The sequence below is a fragment of the Anopheles stephensi genome, chromosome 2 (assembly GCF_013141755.1).
Source record: "Anopheles stephensi strain Indian chromosome 2, UCI_ANSTEP_V1.0, whole genome shotgun sequence".
In the NCBI taxonomy this organism is placed as follows: Eukaryota; Metazoa; Arthropoda; class Insecta; order Diptera; family Culicidae; genus Anopheles; species Anopheles stephensi.
In genome coordinates, this window is record NC_050202.1 from 55,487,097 (window position 1) to 55,511,262 (window position 24,166).

The 24,166-nt window shown below is 44.6% G+C and overlaps 1 protein-coding gene across 3 annotated transcripts in view; it reads left to right on the forward strand.

Annotated features, from left to right (window-relative positions):
- Nucleotides 1-319: 319 nt before the first annotated feature.
- LOC118502852 (vesicular acetylcholine transporter-like) overlaps nucleotides 320-24,166 on the forward strand; it is a 35,138-nt gene continuing 11,291 nt past the window's right edge. The window contains exons 1-3 of one of the 3 annotated variants that reach the window (XM_036035555.1): nucleotides 320-421; nucleotides 914-1,407; nucleotides 12,885-18,688. In XM_036035555.1, coding sequence (XP_035891448.1) covers nucleotides 13,386-15,158 — 1,773 coding nt within the window. In that variant the 5' untranslated portion in view covers nucleotides 320-421; nucleotides 914-1,407; nucleotides 12,885-13,385 and the 3' untranslated portion in view covers nucleotides 15,159-18,688. Of the gene's footprint in view, nucleotides 422-913; nucleotides 1,408-12,884; nucleotides 18,689-24,166 lie in introns of those variants that run through there. The other 2 variants (XM_036035556.1, XM_036035554.1) reach the window with 2 other exon arrangements.

Below are 24,166 nucleotides of genomic sequence, written 5' to 3' on the forward strand. Positions count from 1 at the left end.
CGTCATTCGATCCAGTCGGACCAATCACCGCTGCGACCGGCTAACGAGAAAGCTAACCGAGGAAGAAACAGAAAAAAAACGGTGCGAAAGGACCTGCGCACTTAGCTGCTGCAAGGATACGCCGTAAAACGGCTGCCCGAGAGTGAGCATGAGTATGGACGTGATGGGTCCTGGGAGCACCACACGCATACCTGCACACGCAAGGATACACAGTGATTTCGCTTAGAACATCGGGCGCTCCCTCTCTCTCTCTCTCTCGCTCGCAAACTCTCTCACGCGAGCTGCTGTTTTGCATGTGTATGGGTAGATGTGGTGAATTTCGTTCGTTGCTACATTTTTGGGGGTTCGCTGGCACCAGAACCGCTGGCACATGGCTAGAATGTACTAACGTTCGCTGAGGACCAGATCGAACGCGGTGGTGGTCTGTATTACGGTGTTGTTTGAGTTATTTTTTTTCTGGAGACTTTTTTTCTGGCTAAGGATGTTTCTACTGGAGGAGGGGGGTAGTAATTGGAAGGGGAGGGGGAAAAGAGGATCAAATTGTTTAATTGACACCAGTGAAAGCATCCTAGCTAGCGTTCCGTGTTTGTGTACATAATTTTATAAGGACAGGTGTATTCTGTTAACTCAAAAAAAAACTTCAAGGGTTACAAGTGCTTCTGGGTGGGAAAAGTGAAACAAAATGGAAATTGTGTAAAAAAATGTGAAAAGAAAATCGAACAAAAAAAGTGAATTGAATATTTTTTTAGAATAACAACACAAACATCTAGCCATCCTTAGCAACTGTCAAAAAGATTGTTTAAACGTCAAATCGATTTTCCATTTTAGTCCATTTTGATCTAGTACTCATCTTAATCTTCATTTTTCTTTTTCCTTCCAAAAATTTCGGAATCGGCAAAAAAAACCCCTGCAGAGAAATAGTGTGTGGCGGTGTCCTCGCAGGCTGAGTGGGGGGATTCAATCAGAGGAAAAAAAATCCGATTAGTCAGACCGATTGCAGCAGTTCGAACCAGGGATCAGTGTGGCTTCCTTGACCATTGCAAAGCAAAAGCTGGGTTGGGTCACGGTTGTGAGTGCGTGTGTGCATGTGTGTGTGTGATTGTGTTTGCAATTTCCTGAAGAAAGTATCAGCAAACAGGCGCTCTCGTCTTGCTGTACAGTGGCTGTAAAGTGAGCGGAAGCAGCAACGGCAGCAGTTCAACTCCAACACACAGGCCGACGCTAAGCAAGTGACCGTGGCGTCATCCGGCGACAGTGGCGCTGCACCAGCGGGCGAACAATCGAACGCCCTGCTCTCCAAACTAGGCAGCTCGCTGTTCGGGGCCACCGGCTCGCCCCAGAAGGTGGTCACCAACATCCGTGGATTCCTTTCGAACCGGCTGACCAGCGTATCGATCCCCGACACAGGTAGGTGCACGGGACTGCAGAAGCGTCCAGCAAAAGCAAAAAAAACCTCCACCACCATCAAACATTTTTTGATATCCTTCATGTCCTTAATTCCTTCGGGAGAATCTTGGAGCATTGAAAATCCTTATACAAAGCCTTACCACCCCCTGATATCATGTTCCTGCGGTCCTCTCGCTTTTGTTTGGTTTATAATTATAGTTTGATTTTAATTTCAATTTGATTTCTACAATCACCTTTGTGCGGAAAGGATGGAAGAAAGCATGAAGGACTAAACGGTCCAAAACGAGGGTTTTCCATAGAGCGACACCGAGCAATCGAGAAAACAACGAGAAACAATTACGTAATTACATTTGCCACCAGGCCACGACATTTTGCGCTCGGCCGAACGCCGTGTCGGGAACTTGTCTTAATGTAATATTGCCTTCGCACCGCATCCTTTTGCCACGGTCGCAGCACCAACGGGAGATGTGGGTTCTGTTAATTCGATTAAAACCATCCTTTAGAAAATCTCGGTTGAATGTCTTGCGTTCGATCTTTGAGAAGCAAAATTCACGTTCATCAGCCAAACAAAAACCCCTGTCAAAGCGATTTGTTCGCCCCCAATTATATCGTTGTGGTTTTCTTCCTTGAGGTTGATAATTTTAATAGGAAAATTGATGGTTTAGTTCTTGTGATGAAATTTTCCTTACCCCAAAACGTAACGCACTGTTGTACAGAGTGCAAATTTTCACAAACAAAATGGCGGCCACACGCAAACGAAAGCTCTCATTCTCATTCTCGTGCTGAAAGCTTTGCCCGAGCGCCCCCACATTTGCACCTGTGTTTGTACTTCCGAGCGGCCCACACATACCTATGCAAGGGAAAGGATATTCTTAATCAAAAAATGAGCACAAACGTGTGTTTGTGTTGGTGTGGGAGAGGGGAAACGCGGAGAGAGAGGAAGAAGTGAAGAAAGAAATATTCTCTCCCTCTCTCTCTCTCTTCGCTCTTCTAGCAGTGGTTGTATTGGTGCAGGTGTGTGTTTTTCACGAATGTTACAATCCATCCAGTGTCCCTCACGTTTTCCCTTTCCACTGTTCACTTTAAACGTTTTTTTTTCCAACGGATGGTTGGAAAATACACCTGACTCGCTTCTCAGAACCATTTTCCCATACTTAGATCCGTACTCCTTTTTTAACGCCGTCCCGATTGCCGTGTAATTTGCTATCCGAGATGGAGCTACTCCAATTGGACGTGTTACGTGAAGTAGTAATTGAAGGTAAACCATGTAGTATTACTTTTCTTGGCATAGTAATTCAATCGTGACTTGAGTTTTTCATGGAAAATAAAAATTCAGTGCAGACACGGTGAGCTCCTGATGAGTTTGAAGCTGCGTGAGATGATTGCATAATAATTCACCTGGCCCACAAATTAGTAAGGGTGTGATGGCGTGTCACGAATCGACGAAGAAAAACCACACCACATAGTAGGTTTTTTCTCAGATATTAATTTGAAGAGGTGTTATACAACCTTTGACACACTTTTTTTCCACGGTTGTTCTTATTTTGAAAGTCTCTTCCATAAGCTACGTGTTTATTTTATCGATAAGCTGAAGGAGTAATGAATTACGATTAGTCAACTTCAGTTATCGTTTTTAGCAGCGTTGACAGTGAAATATGACTTGGTCGATAGTATCTTACAAAATAGTTGTACAAATATATTGAACCAGCAGAACGTTTAACCCTCAATGCTGCCAGGACCTTTTGCATTAAAGTCTAATAAATATGTGATGTTCCTTTATCGTCAGTTTTTATCAATATGTTGTACATTAAATTGTTACAATGCTTGTTGGAAGTCGGTCTTTAAAAGATAAAATCGAGAGTCGAATCTCGTCTATGCATAAACTAAGTCAAGGAAGCAAGGATTGACAGGCCAAAACCTCTTTTAAATTTAGACCTATGTATTATTGGTCTTAATTGGTCCGGGATAATGTTCTCTGTATTATTCTGTGTAATAATGTTTGAAACTTTCACCGAAGCGTCACTCAATATTCACATAGTTGTTGGACATTGCCAAGGTGTCTAAACTGGACCTCAGAAGCGTATTAAGGCTTCGTAGACTAAGGTTCTTGGTTGAAGAGGTTACTTGGACGAGATTCTTGAATGAGGTTCCTTGACCAGCCACCTTTGAACCCTCCACTGCTGGACATATCGTGTAATATGTTAACGTACTGCAGAGATCTTAATTATAAAAGTTCGTCAAGAACTGAGAACTGAACTCTATCTGGTGCTAGTACCCTATTCTATATATTTTTTGAGCACTGGTTCAGTAATTTTACCTATTTATTGATCTCATTCAAATTAAAAGAACTGAATAGCCAAATTAGTGGTTAAAATATGTCCTAGGCGACTCTTAAGCCAAGAAGCAGACTCAGCCTTATTTAAATATTCTTCTGAAATGAACTGAACATTTTTCAAATGTGATCGATTTTGCGATTAATTGTTAAAATAATCCTTTTTTTAATTACACTAAATCCAATGCCTTACCATCTCTCAAACTGTTGCTAATCAAAAATGCTGTCCATGTTTCCAAGTCAAGCCCTCCCATCTATCAATTGCGCCACTTCAATCGGCTTCAAACTTCAACATCTTGTTACGTCGTTCGATTGTTCTGCCCTATCAAACGATAATTTACCATAGCGAATGTAAAATCCCAACACGACCACACTGTCTAAGCCTATTCGGCCGAAGATCAAGCGCCTAGCCAAGAGCTTACCGATAACTGTTTCACCCTCTTAGATCAAACAAACAAAAAAACCGTTAAAGAACCGTTCCAAGTATCGGTAGGCTCAACTTTCGTCTCGGTCTCGGCTTAACTCACTTCCAAGCGGGACAGAGAATGCGGTATGCAAACACAACCATCCCACCACCAGTGACAATGATTAGGGCCAATCGCTGTATTTCCCTCACGTTATAGGAAAAACCGAGAACCTGAAACACAAACCTACGTCTCATTCCTTACCATCACCGGTCGGTTTTATCGATGTTGTTATTTTAAATCCGGGCGAATACGCTAGGAAAATCCTCACCAAACCGAAAAGGCGCATCTTCGAACACCCTCGGGGAAAAACTCATTTCACGTAGTTTTGGCATCGGTTCGGTGATAGCGGTGACGCCGGGTGGGAAGGGTGAGAGAGCAGGAAAACTGCCCCGAAGCTACGGGACAACTTTTCCCTGTCGAATAATGGAACGATGGTTACCATGGGCACGGCATTAACTTGCGCCCTCGCCAAAGACAATGAAGCGGAGGCGGCCCCGTGATGCGATATTTCATCATTATAATTCCTTTATTATACTTTGTTTTGACATCACAATTCGTCTTGCGTTTATCACACCCAGCTCGCCGTGCGTGGCGCAAAGGACGGCGATGATGGTGGAACAACATTTTCCTCAGTACAAACCTTTATTCAACTCCCATTTACTACGAGGAAAACGTTCCTGTTACGCTTTCCTCAGTACTGCTACAACCCTCCAGGAATTGTAGGGCGAAGCATTTTTGGGAATTGGGCAGCATCACAGCATTATCGCCCATCTCGCTCTTGGTGTGGTATTATTATGATTGTATTAGCCCGGATGCCTTATCTAAACAACTGGGGATGTTTTACAAGTTTACCCATAACTGTTTCCTCCCTGTTTCGGTGTGTGTACAGCTTATCTATTCCGGTGCGTGTGTATGATCCCACCTCTGCGATCGATACTCGTAAGTGCTGCTAAGCGTGGAAAGTTTGTGTGTGGAAACTGTACCAGATGGCAAACCATCCTACCGGCGGTTTTGATAATGGACTGAGCTGCGTTTGCAGGAGTTCACTTTCACGGCAGCCCTCAACACGTCCTTTTAAAGCAAACCATGAGCGTAGCAAATTCTGGTTGGTCGATGTCACATAACAGCAATCATAATTCTAACCCGGGTGGAAGATAATGGTCTCGCAAATGGGCAGGGATGATCCAGGCTTTCCGAAGCGACGAACCTTAGCCAAACGGCGATACGAAGTGTCAATTGTGGTATTTGGTGTGCGAGGAAAAAACAATTTTTCTTTTCACGTTCGCGCTAACAGTGTGAGACATCGGGAGAACAATTTTCACACTGAAGAGAAAATGGAATATGAAGTAATAATTGTGATACTCCTTGTACCGGTGAAGGACAGGTCGTTGGGGCACCTAATTTATTTACTTCATCGTGGACACTTTTTCGTCCGATTGTGATAAATGTGTTACATTAGCTACGCTTTTGTGGAACTTTTTCCATGTTTCGTTCTTTTAATTTAATAAGAGAGGCTGGTGTTTGAAAAGCAAATCGTGTGCTGAGTATAAGAGGTGCTTAATTGTACACAAGAAAAGGCAATTTAAGATAAAAAGCTGGTTCAAAACGGTTTGTAAAGGTTAAAGGCTCTTATTAAAATAGTTTGAAGTTGAGGTTTCCCTTACAATATTATTATAGTAAAAAAAGAGTTTAATTTGTATAATCAAAAATTCAAACTGGAGATTTCTAGAAGATTTAAGACTACTTTACTAAAATCTTGTTCTAGCCCATCTGCATTTGAACCACCGACTGGCAATTTCCTCAGTATTTGGATTGTCCTTCCTGCAGGAAATTTATCAATTTTCCTTCCATCACTGAAAATCCTCGCCCTTTGGCACTCACCTGACGAGCGCCTGGCTCGTCATTCATTCGGACCAGTTCTTCACCGGCGACTAGCAAACGAATCTCCCACTCACAAACAGAGATCGGGAGGGTTGACGAATAAGAAGGAAATAACAGAAAAAAAAGAAAATTATAACCTCAACCCCCCTTACCCCACCAACACCCCTCCTCTCATAGTCCAAAATAATCGACGCTCGTTTTTTCGTCGTTTCGGCTAGAGCAGGCAGCCATCCTTAGGCAAGACCCTTCTAGGGCTGGCTCGGTTTTGCTCGAGCCCTTCGAGTACGTGAGCCGTGTCACTCACAATTGTACAGATGGAAATTGTATTACAATTTTATACATTCCGGGCGCACTTGAATTGGAAAACGTACCCCCGGGGGAGATCCACCGGTACTTCGGTTTCGATGGAAAAGGTCGTCAGGAGAGTGGACGAAAACGGGACAAGCCGGGACTACCATCCCGTTCCTTCTGACGCCTTCAAACGTACCGAAAAGCCCGGGCGTTCAAAGAAAGAAAAACCAGGAGGGTTGAGTTTTCCACGCTGGGGTGGAAAAATCCACCGTTCATTCCAACCCGGTGGCGTAAACTGTTCGCTCAATAAAGTCTCGTGCTCGTCAGTCCCGGCACTGGCAAGGGGCTTATTTCCAAGCCGTGTATTTACCTTATGTTTTGCTCATAAAATATTCACACGAATGTTGTTAAATAATTCACAACCATAACTTCCCTCCCGCGGTCGGCGAACCCAGGCACCCTGGCCCGAAACAGGTAGAACAGACAGACAGGGGGGCGAAAGTGTAGCAAACGGCCTACGGGCCCTCTCGGGATACTGATCAGGGGAAACGTTTTTCGTGGATGGTTTCGGTAAGGTTTTTCCATCAGCGATGTATGTGTGTTTTTGTTCGCTCGTTTGCCGGAAGATTGCAATCGATTTTTCCACCACCTAGGATGGTGTACCTTTTTGTATGGCTTGGGCAGGCACCGGGAACTCGTGTTGCGTGTCCAACGAAAAGGAATAAAATCGTTTTCAACCATTCAAACGGCAGGTTTATAATAAGAACCATACCACTTTCCTGAAGTGAAGAGCCTTAGAAAGACTTCCGGATATCGGAAATGCTAAAGTTATCGTTCGACCTCAACTTCTAGAGCTCGGGGTTGCAATAGCGTGCATTTGACATTTATTGTTTAGTGCTAAGGACAATACTTTGAACGTACAACTACTACAATAAGTTGTACCTAAGTGCATTCGACCTGGTCCGGATCGCTAGTGCATTTTTCTCATCATTTTTTTTTTGTTTTTGTTCTCTACCCCAATCGATGAATCAATTTGAAGCCCACTCAACACGCCACTCGTGACTGGCGATTAATGACGACGGCGAGCGAAGCAACGTCATCGTTCTACGCCTCTCACTAGCTCACTCTGGATCATTAAGCACTCGAGCAGTGTACTATAACCATGCACCTAATCGAAGGTTAAACTGTAGCAAGAAAAACAGCTAATGGTCGAATGGAAGAAGCAGCAGCAGCAGCTAGTTTTACGTAATACACATCGGGTGCAAGAAAATAAAATACACCCCAAACAGCCCGACACCGACACAGAACACGGGCACAATGTTTCGACGTCGAGTGTTGTGGGTTAGCTGTTTTTCATTCACATCCTTAATGACGCTAGTGCACGCACGCAATGTTGGTAAGAGGTGGGCACGTTTATTCCTGTTAATACACAAAGTCTTCCTTCCACGGACCATTCAAGATAGAGTCTAACCAGGAGTTCTAGCTGTTGGAAGGTTGGATCGTTCAAGACGGATTTTCTGTGGAGGGACTGGGTTAGATGTTAGAGAGAGAAGTACGTGAGCTTACTTTTCCAGAATATCCCCGGAATCGATTTTTCCCTCGCTAGAACTGTTTGAGCTATCTTCAAACATCAACGTCTTTAACGACTACGCTGCGATCATTATATTCTCCAACAACCTTTATATATTTCCAATACACACGAACATTTAAATGTAAATCCAACGCTTCCCTTTAAAGTTGACGTACAGCCCAACCCAAACATCGCCCGTTCTGTGGGTAGGAATCGGATATTTATACAACTTGCTCCGTTGCTACAAGTTCTCCCCCTTTACGGTTAAGACTACGTGCCGCTTTATTTCCGTACCACGCTCATTATCCTAATTGGGTCCAGCGTTACCGCCACCTTCGGGCTAGCAAGGAACGCCCCACGAAACCTGCCATATCGATCGGTTTGCTCTGCTACGTGCGAGGACAAATTCTACAAACACTAGGCGCACCTTTACAAAAAGCCCGATGCGTGCCATTCCCGGGGTCACGTTCCCGTCACCATGGTCGAGCATCCCAACTTGCAATTGGATTAAACCACCACCGCGCAAAACCTTTCCCTCCTTCCTAGCAGGTAGCGACAAACCGCCGTACAATCCCAACATGGGTTTAATTCTGAGCAAATATTTTCTCTAGAATCACTCCCACTCGAGCCGTACCGTTTCGCTTCCGGTGCAGGATGTTGCCCCGGGTTGTCAGGTTTTGTTTGCCATTCGTAACCAGTAGCGTCGCGACTGGGTTCTGGAGAGCGTACACACACACAGAGAGAACTCCCTCTAGACCGGAAGGGGGAGAAAACACGACAATAAAACATCTGAAGTACCATCCGTACCACTCGAGAAGTCGGCCGTGGAGGACGTCACCGCTGTCAGAGATCAAACAGGCCTGTTCCCTTTTTAAGGCACGGGAAACCAGATACTGCCGCGCAATCACGCACCCAGCTCTGGAAGGTCTCTGGCCACACTTAAACCCTGCACCGGGGGTTTTGCACAAAGTCTGATGAATGAGTTTGCACCGGTACTTGTAGTAGTGTGGGAGCACAAAATCCAAACCGAGTGAAACTGAAAATTGAGCCGGCAATTGAGCAACCCCTAGTTCCTGGTCGGCAATTGTTAGGGAAAATAACAAAAAAAAAAAACAAGCGACAAAGTGGAAATTGCTGCTCATTTCGATCGACAAGAATAGGCGAACGCGAGGGCACATCCGGAAAGCTTATTTTTTATTGTTGAACAGTACAACAATAGCTGGTGAAGCATGGAAGGATTATGGAAGGCGCCAATAATATGCCACTTGTAGCAATTGCTTCAACAGTGTCTAATGCCAACGGTGAGCTTGGACTCTGGATGGGTGAAGTATCGACAAGGGTTCGGGAAACCTTACAATCTTTTTTTTTCTTGCAAGAAAAATGTCTACCTGTCTCGGGTGCTAATAGTGGAACGGCTAGTCTCCAAGAACCATTTGTATTAGGTGTCGAAATTTCCAATTAATCACACCTCCCCAAGAATTTGCCGACGCTGCACTGAGGCAACCGAGGATTAGTGGTCACGTCCAAAAACCGTGTCGTAATCCTGCCCACAACTGTCCACAAGTCGAGCGCCGATAACCGTTTTCGCCACTAATGCCACGATCGATATCCGCCACCGTGCAATGTGTCGAAACTGCAAGCAAGCAAGATTTTCGATGTTACCGTCTGTCCTTCACCAATAGGCATCAATCGTCCCATCTTTACGAGCGTGTCCAATTTCTCGCCCGAAGAATACTGCGTGAAAGTCTGTGTGTGTGTGTGTGTAAGAACAAAACGGCTAATTTACTGTTTGCCCAAAACGTGTAGTCAATGATGGTTACATGGCAAATGATTTAATGAGCTAACGTGGGGTGGGGTGGGGAACGCTTTCCGAAGAGTTAGAAGAGATGAAGATGTAGAAGGGAGATATGGTGGGTTTTTGCCTACGCCCAACAACAGGGGAAAACTTCCAACCGGATGTGGCAGTCATCCTGTACGCTGGAGAAAGGCTCACCAGATACACCCTCGGTTGGATGTTGCGTATCGGGATAAGGATAACCCCTAGCTTCCGTGCTGCCACTGTACGGGAGCGGCTAACTTTATTATTAGTCACGACGGAGTCTATGAATAAAACATTCCAATCCACATTCATCGCATTCCGGCTTGTGAACGCTTGGTTGGGCGTGTTGAAGTTCAAACCCAGAAATTCTTGTCGGAGGTGATGCTAATATGCATCCTGAGCTGAATCTTTCCGAGAATTTGAGGAATCTGACCCAGATTGATTGAGAATAGCATCATTCCTGGAACGGTGGCAGCGCAGGCACCAGCACTCCTGGTACCTGGAACAATAGTTAGAGAAATTTTAGAATTGCGAATTTCATGTACACTGTTTAGAATTTGATTTGTGCTTCTGTTTTTGAAATGCTACTACTCTGTTTTGTTTCCGAACCCGACAGCTTAAGTGCACTTTCTGGTACGGACAATATCCCAACGGAGTATGCGAACCCTCCGTGGGACAGAGTTTTTCCTACTGAGCAGCAGCGTATGATGATGGTCTGATCCTGCTGAAGTTGTCATTATCCCTTAACACGAAACGAAGACGAGATAAAAAGCAAACATTTGCCACAGCAAACACCGTGCACTGGCTGGCTGGTACGCTCTCACCATCTCCCGAGCGTTGCTGCCGGTACAAATAAAATACAGTTTTCCTCGTTCCGGCCCGATTTGTCCCACAAGGGAATAGCGCGAATAATAGCGCTGTCACAAAGACTGGGGTGGTGAAAAACGAACACATACAGCGAGCGGACGTAGCAATAGGGCATAAAGTCATTATGTGTGTTTTGTCAATAGCGAAGAAGAACGATGGTTGGGCGTATTTTGCTACTTCCGACCGAGGGTGACAAGAACTCGGCATCTCGGAGGGTTGCTCGGAGATGCTGGAAAATTGTAAAAAATCTTCAGGCTGTGTGACTTTATTTTCAAACTCGAAGCGAACGTTGGGATGTGTGTAACGCAACCGAAAAAAAAAATCACAATACCGAAAGCCGGAAACAATGATAGGCTTTGCTTGCAGCATTATGCTGATGCTCGGATGGTGGTTCCGAATCGGAAACAGCCGACCTTTGTCGGAACACGTGGAGTTTCCACCGAACAGGCGAACAGAGGGTACGATAATGAATAATGAGGGGAAATTTCAAATTAGATTTCGTGATTGAGACGATATTTGATGGTAATCAATTATTTGGCCGCATGCGGGTGTGGACGATGAGTCGGCCCGTAAAAGGGAGCCGAAACCAGTGCGGCGCACCATCCGGGCCCGTAATGAAGCCAATCAATCGGACAACCTTCGAGGTTGTCCTCGATGGTGGCGGGCCATCTTCTAGCAGAAGCCAATTTTCAACCGATCAGTTGATTGAGGAAGGACACATTTGTCACATCAATCTATGAGGAAGGACACATCAATCTATGAGCTTGAAGGTCTTCGAGGCGTTGTGGTAGTTTTTTGTTTTGGGACGATTCGGTGTTGGCTAATTAGAGGTTATGATTTAAAGATCTGTTATTGAACTTAGATGCTCCGTGAAAACGACATCCTTGAAGACGGGGTAGCTCTGAAACACTAGGAGCATTCTTGAAGATATTCGTTTTGGGGTTTTTTAGTTTCTCATGACAGTTTTCTGTTAAACATCTTCACCTTCATTAATTGTGCTTTACCTACGTTTGCAATCATTTTTCACATTCTCCCTTTCTTTACTATTTCCTACCTCAAACGTCCTTTACGATTTTGATTACGCAGTTTTGTTTTCTTTATCATTTCCGGTATCTGTTGCCTTCCCGTATGCATCATTTTTTTGAAGTAAAGTTTTGTGTGTTTTTGTTTTTCGATTACCTCTGTTTGTACTTCAACCATCATGTTTCTCGATCGATTGAGGTTACGCGGCCAACGACGTGGCCACCGTAAGGTAGCTGACCGTTTCGGCCAGCTAATTTGCCGCGCCGCCACGCGCTTGTAATGGGTTGATTGTCAAATCATTACCATCACTTAGCATCGTCTTCTTCTAATTACGCTACCCCGGTCCAACCATCCGGTCTGCCATCGGTGTGCCTGGCTAGGTCTTGGCCACTCACACACACACACACGTACACACAAAACTGCCCCATTCTCCAAACCAAAGTGGTCCCAAAGTTCCTGAACAGCTGAAGTAATTTCATTAGCGTAACCATTAGCGTGGCGTCAAAGCACAGTACCGAAGCCTAGATGTTTTACAAGATAGGAAGACTTCCGCAAGATCCGACTCTTCGCGGCGCATCCTTGAGAAGCACAGAAACAACATTTTGATCAGACCCGAAAAAAAATAAACTATAACGTGCCACACTTCTCACCAGTGTTAGCCTAATTTGTGTGGTGGTGCGCACATGACTTCACCGACACAAAAAAAAACCTTCAAGCGGTCGTCGAAACTACAGCGATGGTACGAAGCATCTATTTCTTCGCGTGTGTGTATGTTGATTTGTTGTTTCCGTTTCTATTGGTTTTGTTTGTTGTTTCTTCGGTTTTCCTTCTTTCTTGCTTCCGTTTCCCCAAAACAAAAATCGATTGCGTGTCAGTTTTTGCTTGCAAGAGTTTCGTGTTTCAAACCTTGCCTGTCGTCCACATGAGACTGAGTGTTCCGAGCTGTCAGTCAGTTTTTGCCAACTGCTGTTGGGCATATGGGGACATTTGACGACACACCCAGAGAGTCCTGAGACAACGCACCATCCTTTGTTTCGTTACTCCCTTTTTGCTTCTGTTCAGTTCTTCATCTTTTGTCCGCTTCCTTGCGCACATCCACAACAGAACAGACAGATTCCCTGCTACTACTACTTCTACTCCAAACCGCAATGCAAGCTAAATCTCGACTCCCTTTAAACCAAACCAATCCAAACAAAACGATTAAAATATTGTTTCTGTGTTCTCAAGGTTGCCGCCATCTTGGACATCGACTGTATCCCCCCGCGTCTTAAGCCACCCGTCGTCTTCTTAACCAATCCCCTGCGCTTGTTGTATGCGTGCGTGTGTGTGGCCGCGTTGGTGTGTAGGTGTGTGAATGAGACGGATAAAGGGATAGAGTGGTGTACAGTGAGATCTAATCTCCAATTGCCCAGTATGATCTAGATAAGGTCAGTACGAAATAAGGCACCCTCATCACACGCGACATGCTCCAGCAGGTGTGTGATCTACATCAGCTCAACCAAGCAGCTGTCCGTTTGAAGCTGACATCGATCAGCAGTGCCTAAGACACACAATCACACACACCCACACACAAGTTACTAGAATCGAACAGGCTGAGGGGGGGGGATACCATCAGAGACGTCGGAGAGCAGAAGTTCGTCGTAGGCAGACCGCAAGCAGCCCAGGTCCAAACCTTCGACAGTACACTACTTCGAGCAAGCGGAGCGACCGTAAGCAGAAGCAGCAACCATGGCGCCGCTACCCGTAATTAATCTCGAGCCGAGCGAGGTGAAGGAGATCTTCTGGACCAAAGTGAAGGAACCACAGTCGCAGCGCAAGCTGATTCTCGTGATCGTGTCCATCGCACTGCTGCTGGACAACATGCTGTACATGGTGATCGTGCCGATCATACCGGACTACCTTCGGTACATCGGGACCTGGGGGCCGGAGGAACCGTACAACATGAGCGCCCCCACCACCGTCTTCACACCGCACACACATGCCCACCACGGGCAGGATTCGGCCACCGGCATTCTGTTTGCCTCGAAAGCCATCGTGCAGCTGATGGTGAATCCGTTCTCGGGCGCACTCATCGATCGGATCGGGTACGATCTGCCCATGATGGTGGGCCTCATCATCATGTTCCTCTCCACGATGGTGTTTGCCTGCGGGCGCAGCTACAGTATGCTGTTCTTTGCCCGCTCGCTGCAGGGCGTTGGATCGGCCTTTGCCGACACTTCCGGGCTGGCCATGATTGCCGACCGGTTTACGGAGGAATCCGAACGTACCAAAGCGCTCGGCATTGCACTGGCCTTCATTAGCTTCGGTTGTCTAGTGGCGCCCCCGTTCGGTGGTGCTTTGTACCAGTTTGCCGGGAAGGAGGTACCGTTCGTTATTCTCGCGCTAATCTCACTGATGGACGGGTTCATGCTGCTGCTGGTGATGAAACCGATCAAGGAGCAGCTGGCAGATCGGCATGAAGTGAAACCACCGTCCGTACCGATCTGGAAGCTGCTGATGGATCCGTACATTGCCGTCTGTGCCGGTGCACTGATGATGTCTAACGTGGCGCTCGCCTTCCTCGAACCAACCATATCGCTCTGGATGGAGGACAATTTGACGACGGACAACTGGAAGATCGGTATGGTGTGGTTGCCGGCTTTCTTCCCGCACGTGTTCGGTGTGATCATCACCGTCAAGATGGCGAAGCAGTATCCGGAAAAGCAGTGGCTAATGGCCGCCGGAGGGCTCGCACTGGAAGGACTCTGCTGTTTCATCATTCCGTTCAGTTCGTCCTACATCATGCTGATGATTCCGATTTGTGGAATCTGTTTCGGCATTGCGCTAATCGACACGGCACTGCTACCCACGCTGGGCTACCTGGTGGACATACGGTACGTGTCAGTGTACGGCAGTATCTACGCCATCGCCGACATCTCGTACTCGCTGGCGTACGCTGTGGGTCCGATCATTGCCGGCGGTGTGGTGGAAGCGATCGGCTTCACCGCGCTCAACTTCCTAATAGCGTTCTCGAACCTGTTGTACGCTCCGGTCATGTCGTACCTGCGCAATATCTACGACTTTAAGCACTTTGAAAACGAAGCTAACGTACTGATGGGTGATCCACCGACGAAGGAATACCAGACGTACACCATGCACGATCAGCAGATGGTTGGCGAGGAGTACAAGAACCATCTGGAGTATGGACGGCAAACGGATGATGGGAACTATCAGCAGGAGACCAACATCGACCAAGGGTACTCGCAGAACGGTAGCTATCAGCAGCAACAGCAGGGTGGCTATCAAAACTACCAGCCCGGATATCAGGAGCAGGGAGGCAGCGTCTATCAGCAGCAGCAGCAGCAAGCCCCACGACATCTTCCACAGCAACCCCAGCAGGTTGCCAATCCTTTCCGACACGGGGAATCTTCCGGACAGCAGCAGCAGCAGCAGCAACAGCAGCAGCAACAACAGGCCCCATCTCAATCCCGGGTGTCGAATCCTTTCCGGCAAGGCTTCTAAAGTAACACTGTCTACGATTTCTTCGGAACGCTTGATCGTAGCACACCGGTCGGCGATCATCTGCGCCTTCTAGTGCTATCGACTGGGTTAACTGTTGTTATGCTTCGCTTACTACGTTAGAGAGGCTCTAGTTAGAGAACTCAAAAAATGAGGTCACATCCGGGTGGCTGACAAAGGACTACTAGGGCAAGGTATCAAGCTGCTGCTGACAAACGACGGACGAACTGACGGCTAAAATCTAGAAATCTAGCATAAGGGAACCGTTCCTGGGGGGGGTTGACGCTCGTCGGTCAGTTCATGTCGCCGGGATCATGCCGGGAGGTTCGTTCGAATTGCATCAATATCGTAGACATATCAAACCCAAGCGTAACGTTCTATTCGGGTGCAAGGAGACGAACTTCCCAGACCCTGCGCGGCATGGAATGGCTAGCGCGCTCGTCGCTCCGGGAACACTTGAGTTGTTTACAAACCACTTCAGTTCAACCATTTTCACTAACGTAAGACACAACCAAGGTAACGACACATATCAGAGCTTCATGCTCGCCTGAATTTACCAAAAAGTGATATTATATAGTGGAAGAGTTATTATATCCATCGTAGATTTAAGCGATCCCACGTCACCTCAATTCAAATGTGGCTTTTCGCGTCCGAGTGGTCCGAGCCTTCTCGACCGAGAGAGAGAGAGCGCGCAAAAGCCCAGGAGGGACATACGGGATTCGACACAGTCTCTCGATATATACTAGGCGCGTAAGCTATCTAGATTAAGGACACTAAGCACTCTACGCTACTATTTTTTCCCTCTCTCTCTCTCTCACTCTCGCAGTCACTATCCAGTACTCTACCTACTCTATCGCACGTACGAAATGTTGTACAATATATTTTCTTTCTCCTGTACATCGCGTTAAAAGTACACTCATCAATGAACAAATACATTGTTGCGTTGCGTTACGGTCTACGAGGATAGGTAGATGGAAGATGGTACAGACCGCTCGGCTATATGGTCGGGATACTCCAGAACCTTGCCATGTTGTCGGTGTGGTGTGTTCTATCTACGAAACAATCCTACCTCTGGCCGAAAGTCTCTAATGGTATCAATTAAACTAGTTTACAGTTCGTTCGCACCGGATAAAAGGATGCAACAAGGATGTGGCAATGTGTGCACCCTCACACACGCCACAACCCGAACTGCTCTGTAACATGTAAAACGGGAAAGCGAAACAAGGAAACTACTATCTTACTCACGCGTAACTACTACGGTATAACATTTACACAACCTAGCGGCGAAGGGGCATCACCTGACGGAGGCCGTGCCACGCCTTCAGCAAGATGTATTAACGTATTCATATTTAACTGCATACACGCGCATCAGGCACATGTGTACATTTTATTATCCTTGCCAGCTGAACAGCACCCACACACACACACACACACAAAGTCGATTAGAGAATTTGGATGTATTATACACCGATGTCATCTGCTTTACATCGTGCGTTCTCCGATTAGTCTGAGGCACATATATTTATGACAATTATCAATATCACAATCATATCAGACCGATCAGCGTGTATAGCCTTGATCGTAAACGAATGCAATTGTACCGAAGCGAGTTTTAGGCGAGCGACAACAGGCGGACACATTACGGCAAAACGATAAACTTTATCCTGTAAGACTGGCAAGCTGCAAGAGGACAAACCCTTCGCTTATTGAACAGAGTATGCTTTATCGAAACAGTATCTTGCAAGAAAGTATTTTCATTTCCTAGCGCTATCCAATCAATGTCTGCAGTGTATGAGGTATGGCGGAGATACATATATCGGATGGAATATCTTGTGTTCTTAAAATATCTGGATTAAACACTGCAACATACCGTACTATAAGTTGCGAGCATTATTTGTCGCCTGTTCACTGTATCGATGCGCTGTAAGCTTCTTAGCGATCGAGGGTCGATCAAGAGAAGAGTCCTATCAGGTAGTACTCAACGCAGAACTGCAATGAGAATGAAACGAGAAAGCGATCTAAATTTGTTTGTATATATTAAAACCGGGTGCCATTTTCCGTACGGTGGAGCTGCACGGCTCCTCCGACGGTTAGTCGGTTTCCCCGGGACTCACACTAATCAACACAATTAATGCTAGTTTTTTAAGTACATCAGGATGGTGTTTGATGGCGTGTTGAACACACGAAAAATTGGACGTCACGAGAGAGAAATAAAAAGCAAAACATGTATGCTAGAAAAACCGAAGAAGCGAGACTCATCGGCGGGCGTATCTACGGGGTCAGAGTTCGATCAGATCAGATTAGTATACTCTGTGCGTGTGAGACTCGTGCATGAGTGCTCATGTATTATAGTAGACCGTACCACGGAGATTTGGAAGGGACACTAGGTACGTTAAATGTAGATTACTCAATCTCTCGAGTTCTGTTATCGGCGTTACTTAGCTCCAAATGTTATCGAATTTAAGTATACACAGGAAGGTTTTTCCCAGCCCGAACCCCGCAAGGAAACGTCCCGAGGACGACTACCGGCTTCTTCACCAACACTATCCCCAACGCGTCTGTATCATATCGTAAAGCGCACAAAGTCATTCACATATCTGCTCACGACATTCTTCTCCTTTCTGATCTTGCATCTCGGGACGTTTCACATGGCGGTCCCTTCTCAGCGGTACCCCATCCGCCAGCTATGCAACACTAGATAGAAGGAAATTCAAAATTTAAAACCTGTAGCTCTTACTGTAGGGAGAAACGTTCACGAATTAGCAACGTAAGTACCGAGCTACCGAGCACACTATTTCGATTTCGGCGTGTTAGGAACATTAGAAGAACAACAAAAAAAGCAATATAAACACCCCCACAGGAACGAGAGGGATCGCATTGTTTTATCCAAAAGTTGAACATTAAGTTGTAAACGTAGATGGTGAGAAGCGCTGGCGAGAGCGAGGCAAACGAATAACCTATAACTAACCTGTGCCTAGCTACATTTATCAAACATGTTCAAACAAACAAACGATTCGGTGGAGAAAACACGTTTTCAATCGTTAAAACGGCTCTGTTTTTGACTTAAATCTCTTTTGTTTAACGAGAAAAGAAAAATCTTTCCCAATGATTTTTTTTAGATTTTCCCCAACAAAAAAAGCTAATGTTAATGTAATGGAAAAAAAAACAAAACTCCCCAACATTTACTCCATCGCTTTCCGAATCGAAGCTAGCAAGAGTCAGATGTTACAAAAAAGCAAACTACGGCTCATGAATGTTCTTCAACTTTCGAATCGTTACCACAAAACAAATCCTCCTAACCTTCCGAGTTCTATCTCCTGTCAAACGTGTTTTAGTGGCTAAGTAAATCCATATTGTTGAATGTGTAGTATTATTGGAGCATAAGCAAGGCGCGGGAGTATAAAGCAGAGGTATAGAACAGTAACAAAATAACGCAAACACACACACACACAAAAATAAAACACCGAAGCGAACCGGTGTCGCGAAAGTATTATAAATACATTTACAACAAACACACACACACACACACACACTAGGAAACACAACACACATGCAAGCAGTAAAATAAAACAAAGTTATGCAAATGTAAAAAAATAAGGGGGGAACATATATGAAAACCCACAAGCAGGTGTGTGTGTGTGTGTATGCCTCCCCACACAAAGCTATGTATTCCATTGCATTAAATGTAGTTTCTAGTGGTAAAACAAAGTGGAAGCAAACCAGCAACAAACAAAAAAACGTCACTTGTTAGTATGCAAAAGTTCTAGTTAAAGTATTGTAAAGTCAAACACTAATACATAACCCCATATGAATGGCTTTGTTCCAGTAGGTGTACGTGTGTGCGTGTATGTGTGTGTTCTGGACCCGTGATGGAAGCGCCATTTTGTTGAGCGATTCGAATTCAAATATGGTTAAGTGATATTTTGTTATAAATTACAGATTTTGTTAAACATTCAGCTTAATTAGTTTATTAGACCTTTTCGATCACTCAAGGGAACATTTCAAATAAACAGTGGGAATATTGAAAGCCGCCCGTGGATCTTTGCAACCATATTATGGAATCTTGCAAACGCTAAGATCGGACCAATCACAGGACGCGGACAATTCACAGGTGATTGCTGATGTTCTCCAATCGCATTCGAAACAATCCCCCAAATGTATGCAATATTCCACAATACGATGGCAAAGTTCCACAGTAGATTTGTAATATTCCACTATTCATTTGAAACTTTCCCATAAGTGATTTAAAAGCATCATTTTATGGATCGAACCCCTCGTTTTGATTATATCGTCGGCAAACTTTCCAGTTTACCTACGATATTTGTTGACTCTAGTGAAACGTTGGTTTTTCCCCCATTTCCAGCTAAAGTACGTTCGACATCGAGCATGTCATTTTTAGTGTCATCATCATTTAAATAATTTTCTGTTGAAAGTGGGTAAGGGAAACTTCATTTCAAATTATCGATGTCCTTCATCGATAGTTATGTAAATAGTCGTTAGCTTTCCGTTCGCGAACGTGTGTCGGAAAAGTCGGAAAAAGTGCGCCGGGTCATGTGTAATATTTCTCATAAGCTGTACTTACAGATGGATTTCTGTTGCTCGGGTTTTTTGCATTTATTTTTTTAAATTTACTCTAAAGTAAATTAAGCAACTTTTGCATAATATCTCAAGTCTGTGGCTTTCCTTCAGCAAAACAGCACATAACTTTATTAGCAAATATGTTTGCCTGTTACTGTGGCGATGAGTGGATTTTTTGTTTTTTTTTTCAGTTAAAAGAAAGCTAAAGTAATGGAAAGTATGAAAAGGATAAAAGGTTATAATATAACAACACATCACATCCAAAAACACACCCAATCTACCAGCGTACAAGAGCAGTTCCGTCTAGCGGACAGTATTGGACACAAGTATTGACCCACCCGCTCGCTCGCTCGCTCCCAAATTTTAGCAATTACCAATCGATAAGCAAATCATGTGGAACCGTATTATGAAAAGCTGGCATATACATATATACACACCCAACAACAACAACAGCATATATTAAACGTATACACAGCGCTGAGAAGCATAACGGCGAGAATACGGTAAACCGAGAACATACATGGAAGGTATATAGAGAGTTATATATATATATATATATATATATATATATATATATATATATATATATATATATATATATATATATATGAAGGAAACAAAAACATATAGTGAAACAAATGAAACTTATGCATTATATAGAACCAGATATGATGAAATTCGAGAACAGAGAGATGGTTTTCGTTCAAAACTCGCGGAACAGTATCGAACCGACCGGGGTGGGAGGCGATGATGAATGAATATATTAATTAATATTGTAGCAACAACAACAAAAAAACCAAAGGAAAATCCCCACATCAAGCAACACTATCCGATGACCAACCCAGAGGCCTCCGTTGTTGTTTTATTTGTGTTTGCAACATTTGTACGGTTTTTGCACAATCCCCCATGCAAAGTAGTAGTGGCAGTAACAACAACCAAACCAGCACACCATTGCAATTAAAAAAACACACACGAAACATATCAATGGAAATTCACGTTCAAGAACTACCCCTTTACAAAAACGGAAACCCCCCGCGTAGCTAATCAGTCCCAGATAATGGGAAGGAAAACCCTCACGAGTTATATCACCGTGGGTTGGCAGTTCTATCGCCTAGACAAAGGACAACAGCTGGACAAACAAATCTCACACACAGTAACAACTTGAAACAGTCCTAGTTGGTAATAGTTGTATTTTAATCGTTAATAAATCGATTTCAAACGAAGCGATGCGATCGGAAGGTGTTCCGATTTCCGGACTGGGAAAAGCAGCAACAACAAAAAAATCAGAACGACTTGGAAGGTGATGATGATGCACCGAGAGAAGAACACACGGTGAGAAAGGAAGCTCGTTTTTTGGCGATGCTTGTACGTGATTGTAACGAACGCGAATGTGCGGGAAGATGTGGTGGGAAAGGTGTTCGACGGGATTCGTACGGAGTGTGAGTCGTGTAGGAACCGAGGATGGAAATAACTGAAATAAACATATTTAGTTCGACATTAAAATATAACCAACGGCACGCGGTGTTGACTTGTTCGTTATTGTTTTGGGTTTTACAAGTACACAGTTTGATATTATTTGGAGCTAGGCTAAAATAATTTTAATCCTTACTTACACTTAAGGGTTCAATATCACACTACGCTTAATTGTCAAAGACACAGAGGAAGGTAAATGTCCGCAAGGCTCTTAAAACTTGCTAACCAACCAAACACTTCAGTGCTGCTCGTAATATGAGTTTATTCCCTGAGCGAATAAGTTTTCCCTTGTCTCTCTCTCTCTCACACACACTCTCTCTCTCTCTCTTTTCTTTGCCCAACAATATCTTTGGTCATGCCTGCCATTTATGGTTTACTATACTTAAAAATACCAAGTAGTTGGATAGTTAGTCCTCACTACGATGGAACGGTCCGGATGGCATTTGAACTCCGGTTCTGTCGTGTGAACAGCTGCGCCGCTGTTGCCAAGGCAACCGGACCGCCTATTTCCCTTTTAAAGCATGTCAAAAAATCAACAAGGAAAACCATGGCTTCTTCGCTTGGAGCATTTATAGTCGTAAAACTCGGTTCCAGAAATCAGAGCCTCCGCCCAAACGGTGACCAATTTCCTGGAAAAGATGGACCGATGATTGAGATGCAGTCATCCGTAGGACAAAAGCTCAGGATGAAGATAATCCCAACTTAACTTAACTTAACTTTACGACAAGAATTACAGTTTTTTGGACAAACTTCTATCGGAGGATATACTCAATAAGGCTTGGTGAGGATCTGTCAAGAGTCAGAAAGAGCTAGGGAGAGGTACGTAGAATACGAGAAAAATTGAACCCTTTGAGATATCTGCTGTAGCTTTATTTTAATCAGTGAAACACTATTTTAAACCAACGACGGAGCTCAATAAAAACTACTTACTAATATCGTTTCCTAAACTCCTCAACAAATGTCCTGTTTTCTGGAAGTTAAATCAACTATGGTCGTGCTATTGGAAAGATCTTCTCCAGTACTTTACTCGATGCTCTTTCCCTTGAAATCCCATTTTAAACGCAAACATCATTACGCTTCCAACAAACGGAAATTGTACCACAGCCGTCCAATAAGAGCTTATTGAACTCGTATAAAATACTTGTTCGTACAACATTTGCCTCCCAGCCAGCAAATGAATAAATTATGGCGTAAACTCTTTCCCACCTTTTAAACCAGCCATAAAAAAGCGGATGTTATGCTGAACAAAAGAAGAACTGTGCCGTGGTTTTTCCTACGTGGTACGCTCACCCTCTAGCATTCCTATCATTTATTGCACCATTTCCGGCTGGACGCGGGGATGTTTTTGCCAGAATCCACACAAAAGGAAAAACCCCGAGCGTCGTGCTAAATAAAGATAAATAATTATAAAATTGAAGTTTAATTAGTGCCACGCAGGGCGGCACTGGTCCCTTCCGCTCGGTGGCTTCCCGTTTATCTCTCGCTCCATCTCTATCTACATGTCCGGATTGTTGTTTTATGCTTAAATCCTGCGGATAACACTGTAAGGAGATGACCGTTTCTGTTCTGCTTTCACATTAATGTTGGTAATTTCGGGTCGGGTTTGGTAACCGTACCAAAACCAAATCGACCAACCACCGATCGATCATTTCGTTTGCATATCTTCTCGATAGGTGACACGTGCCGGTAGTAGACCTTGAGCCGATTCGCTACGGCACCGGCTTCTTAACCCCGTTTAAGGGGACGGAACAAATCCGATTCTGTCACGCCATTAGCTATGGGCACACGGTCCACACAAGGTTCGTGCCGTTTGTTGGCACGTGAACAACGAACGGCATGGGAAAGTGGGAGTTGGAAAAACTCCGTCCATTGTGGGTTTCCTTTTTTTTCTTGTCTTTGGGGAGACACTGATTATCCGATTGTAATTATGACATGTACAACGTACGTACGAGTGGAAGAGTCAATAGGGAAGCGGGCTCGAAACAATGGCAACCACTTGACAGGGACGTTAATAGGACGGAGAATAGAAGGGGTACCGTAAAGTGGCAGCAACACAAGGATATTAGACCTCAGTTTTGTGGTACAACCGGATTATGTTATCGATGAAAGGTTAAGGATATTGGATGTCACAAGAGCTCTCTTATGAGGTGATTCGTTAAATTGCTGGACACCTTACATTTTGCGGCGGTAATAAAGCGTTGATTATTGGAGGAAAGAACACTTCTAGCAGGGTTAGACGATCGAAGATTCTTTGAAGGAATTGTCTGTTAAAGTCTCTCTCAGCATTTTATCTTTGTTGGGTTAAGGCTCACTTCACTTTAGAGAATCGTTGAACTATTTTTAAAAAAACCCCTCTAGTCTCGCTCGCTGATACTAGCCGATACAACCGATCCTGTGATGATGGTGCCTTAAATATCTTAATAAACCCAATCACTAAACCTTTTAAACGTGGTCTAGCCCCTTAAATTTGCTGGGCCCGCTCCTGCAAACCATAATATCTCACCAATATTTCTACCCCGAAAAAAAACCGGTTCACTTTCCTTTCCCAAGCCGTACACACATCCCTGGTCATCCCTGTCCAACTGGTTTGAACCGTGCCGCTGTGTATGTGCAAGCAAAATTGAATTACATTAAACTCTGACTCGGTTCTAACACCATTACGGCTGGGTCTGGGTGCCGATGATGGGTCGGTCGGTCGTGTGTCGTGTGCCATAACGCAACAACCACAACACAACCGGTAAAGGAAGCGCAGCTAGCGTTGGGAGAGGGAGCGTTTTTAATAGAGGCGAACTAATTGGATCCCACCGTCGTCGTGTGCATGATTTCTAATTGGACACGGTGTAGGTGACGCGGGATTTTTTTTTTGTATTTCCATTAATTGCGTTGGTGAAAGATTGGAAGGTTTGGAAAATGTTTAAAGTAAACATTAATATGCTGCTTTAATGGAAATCAAATACGCA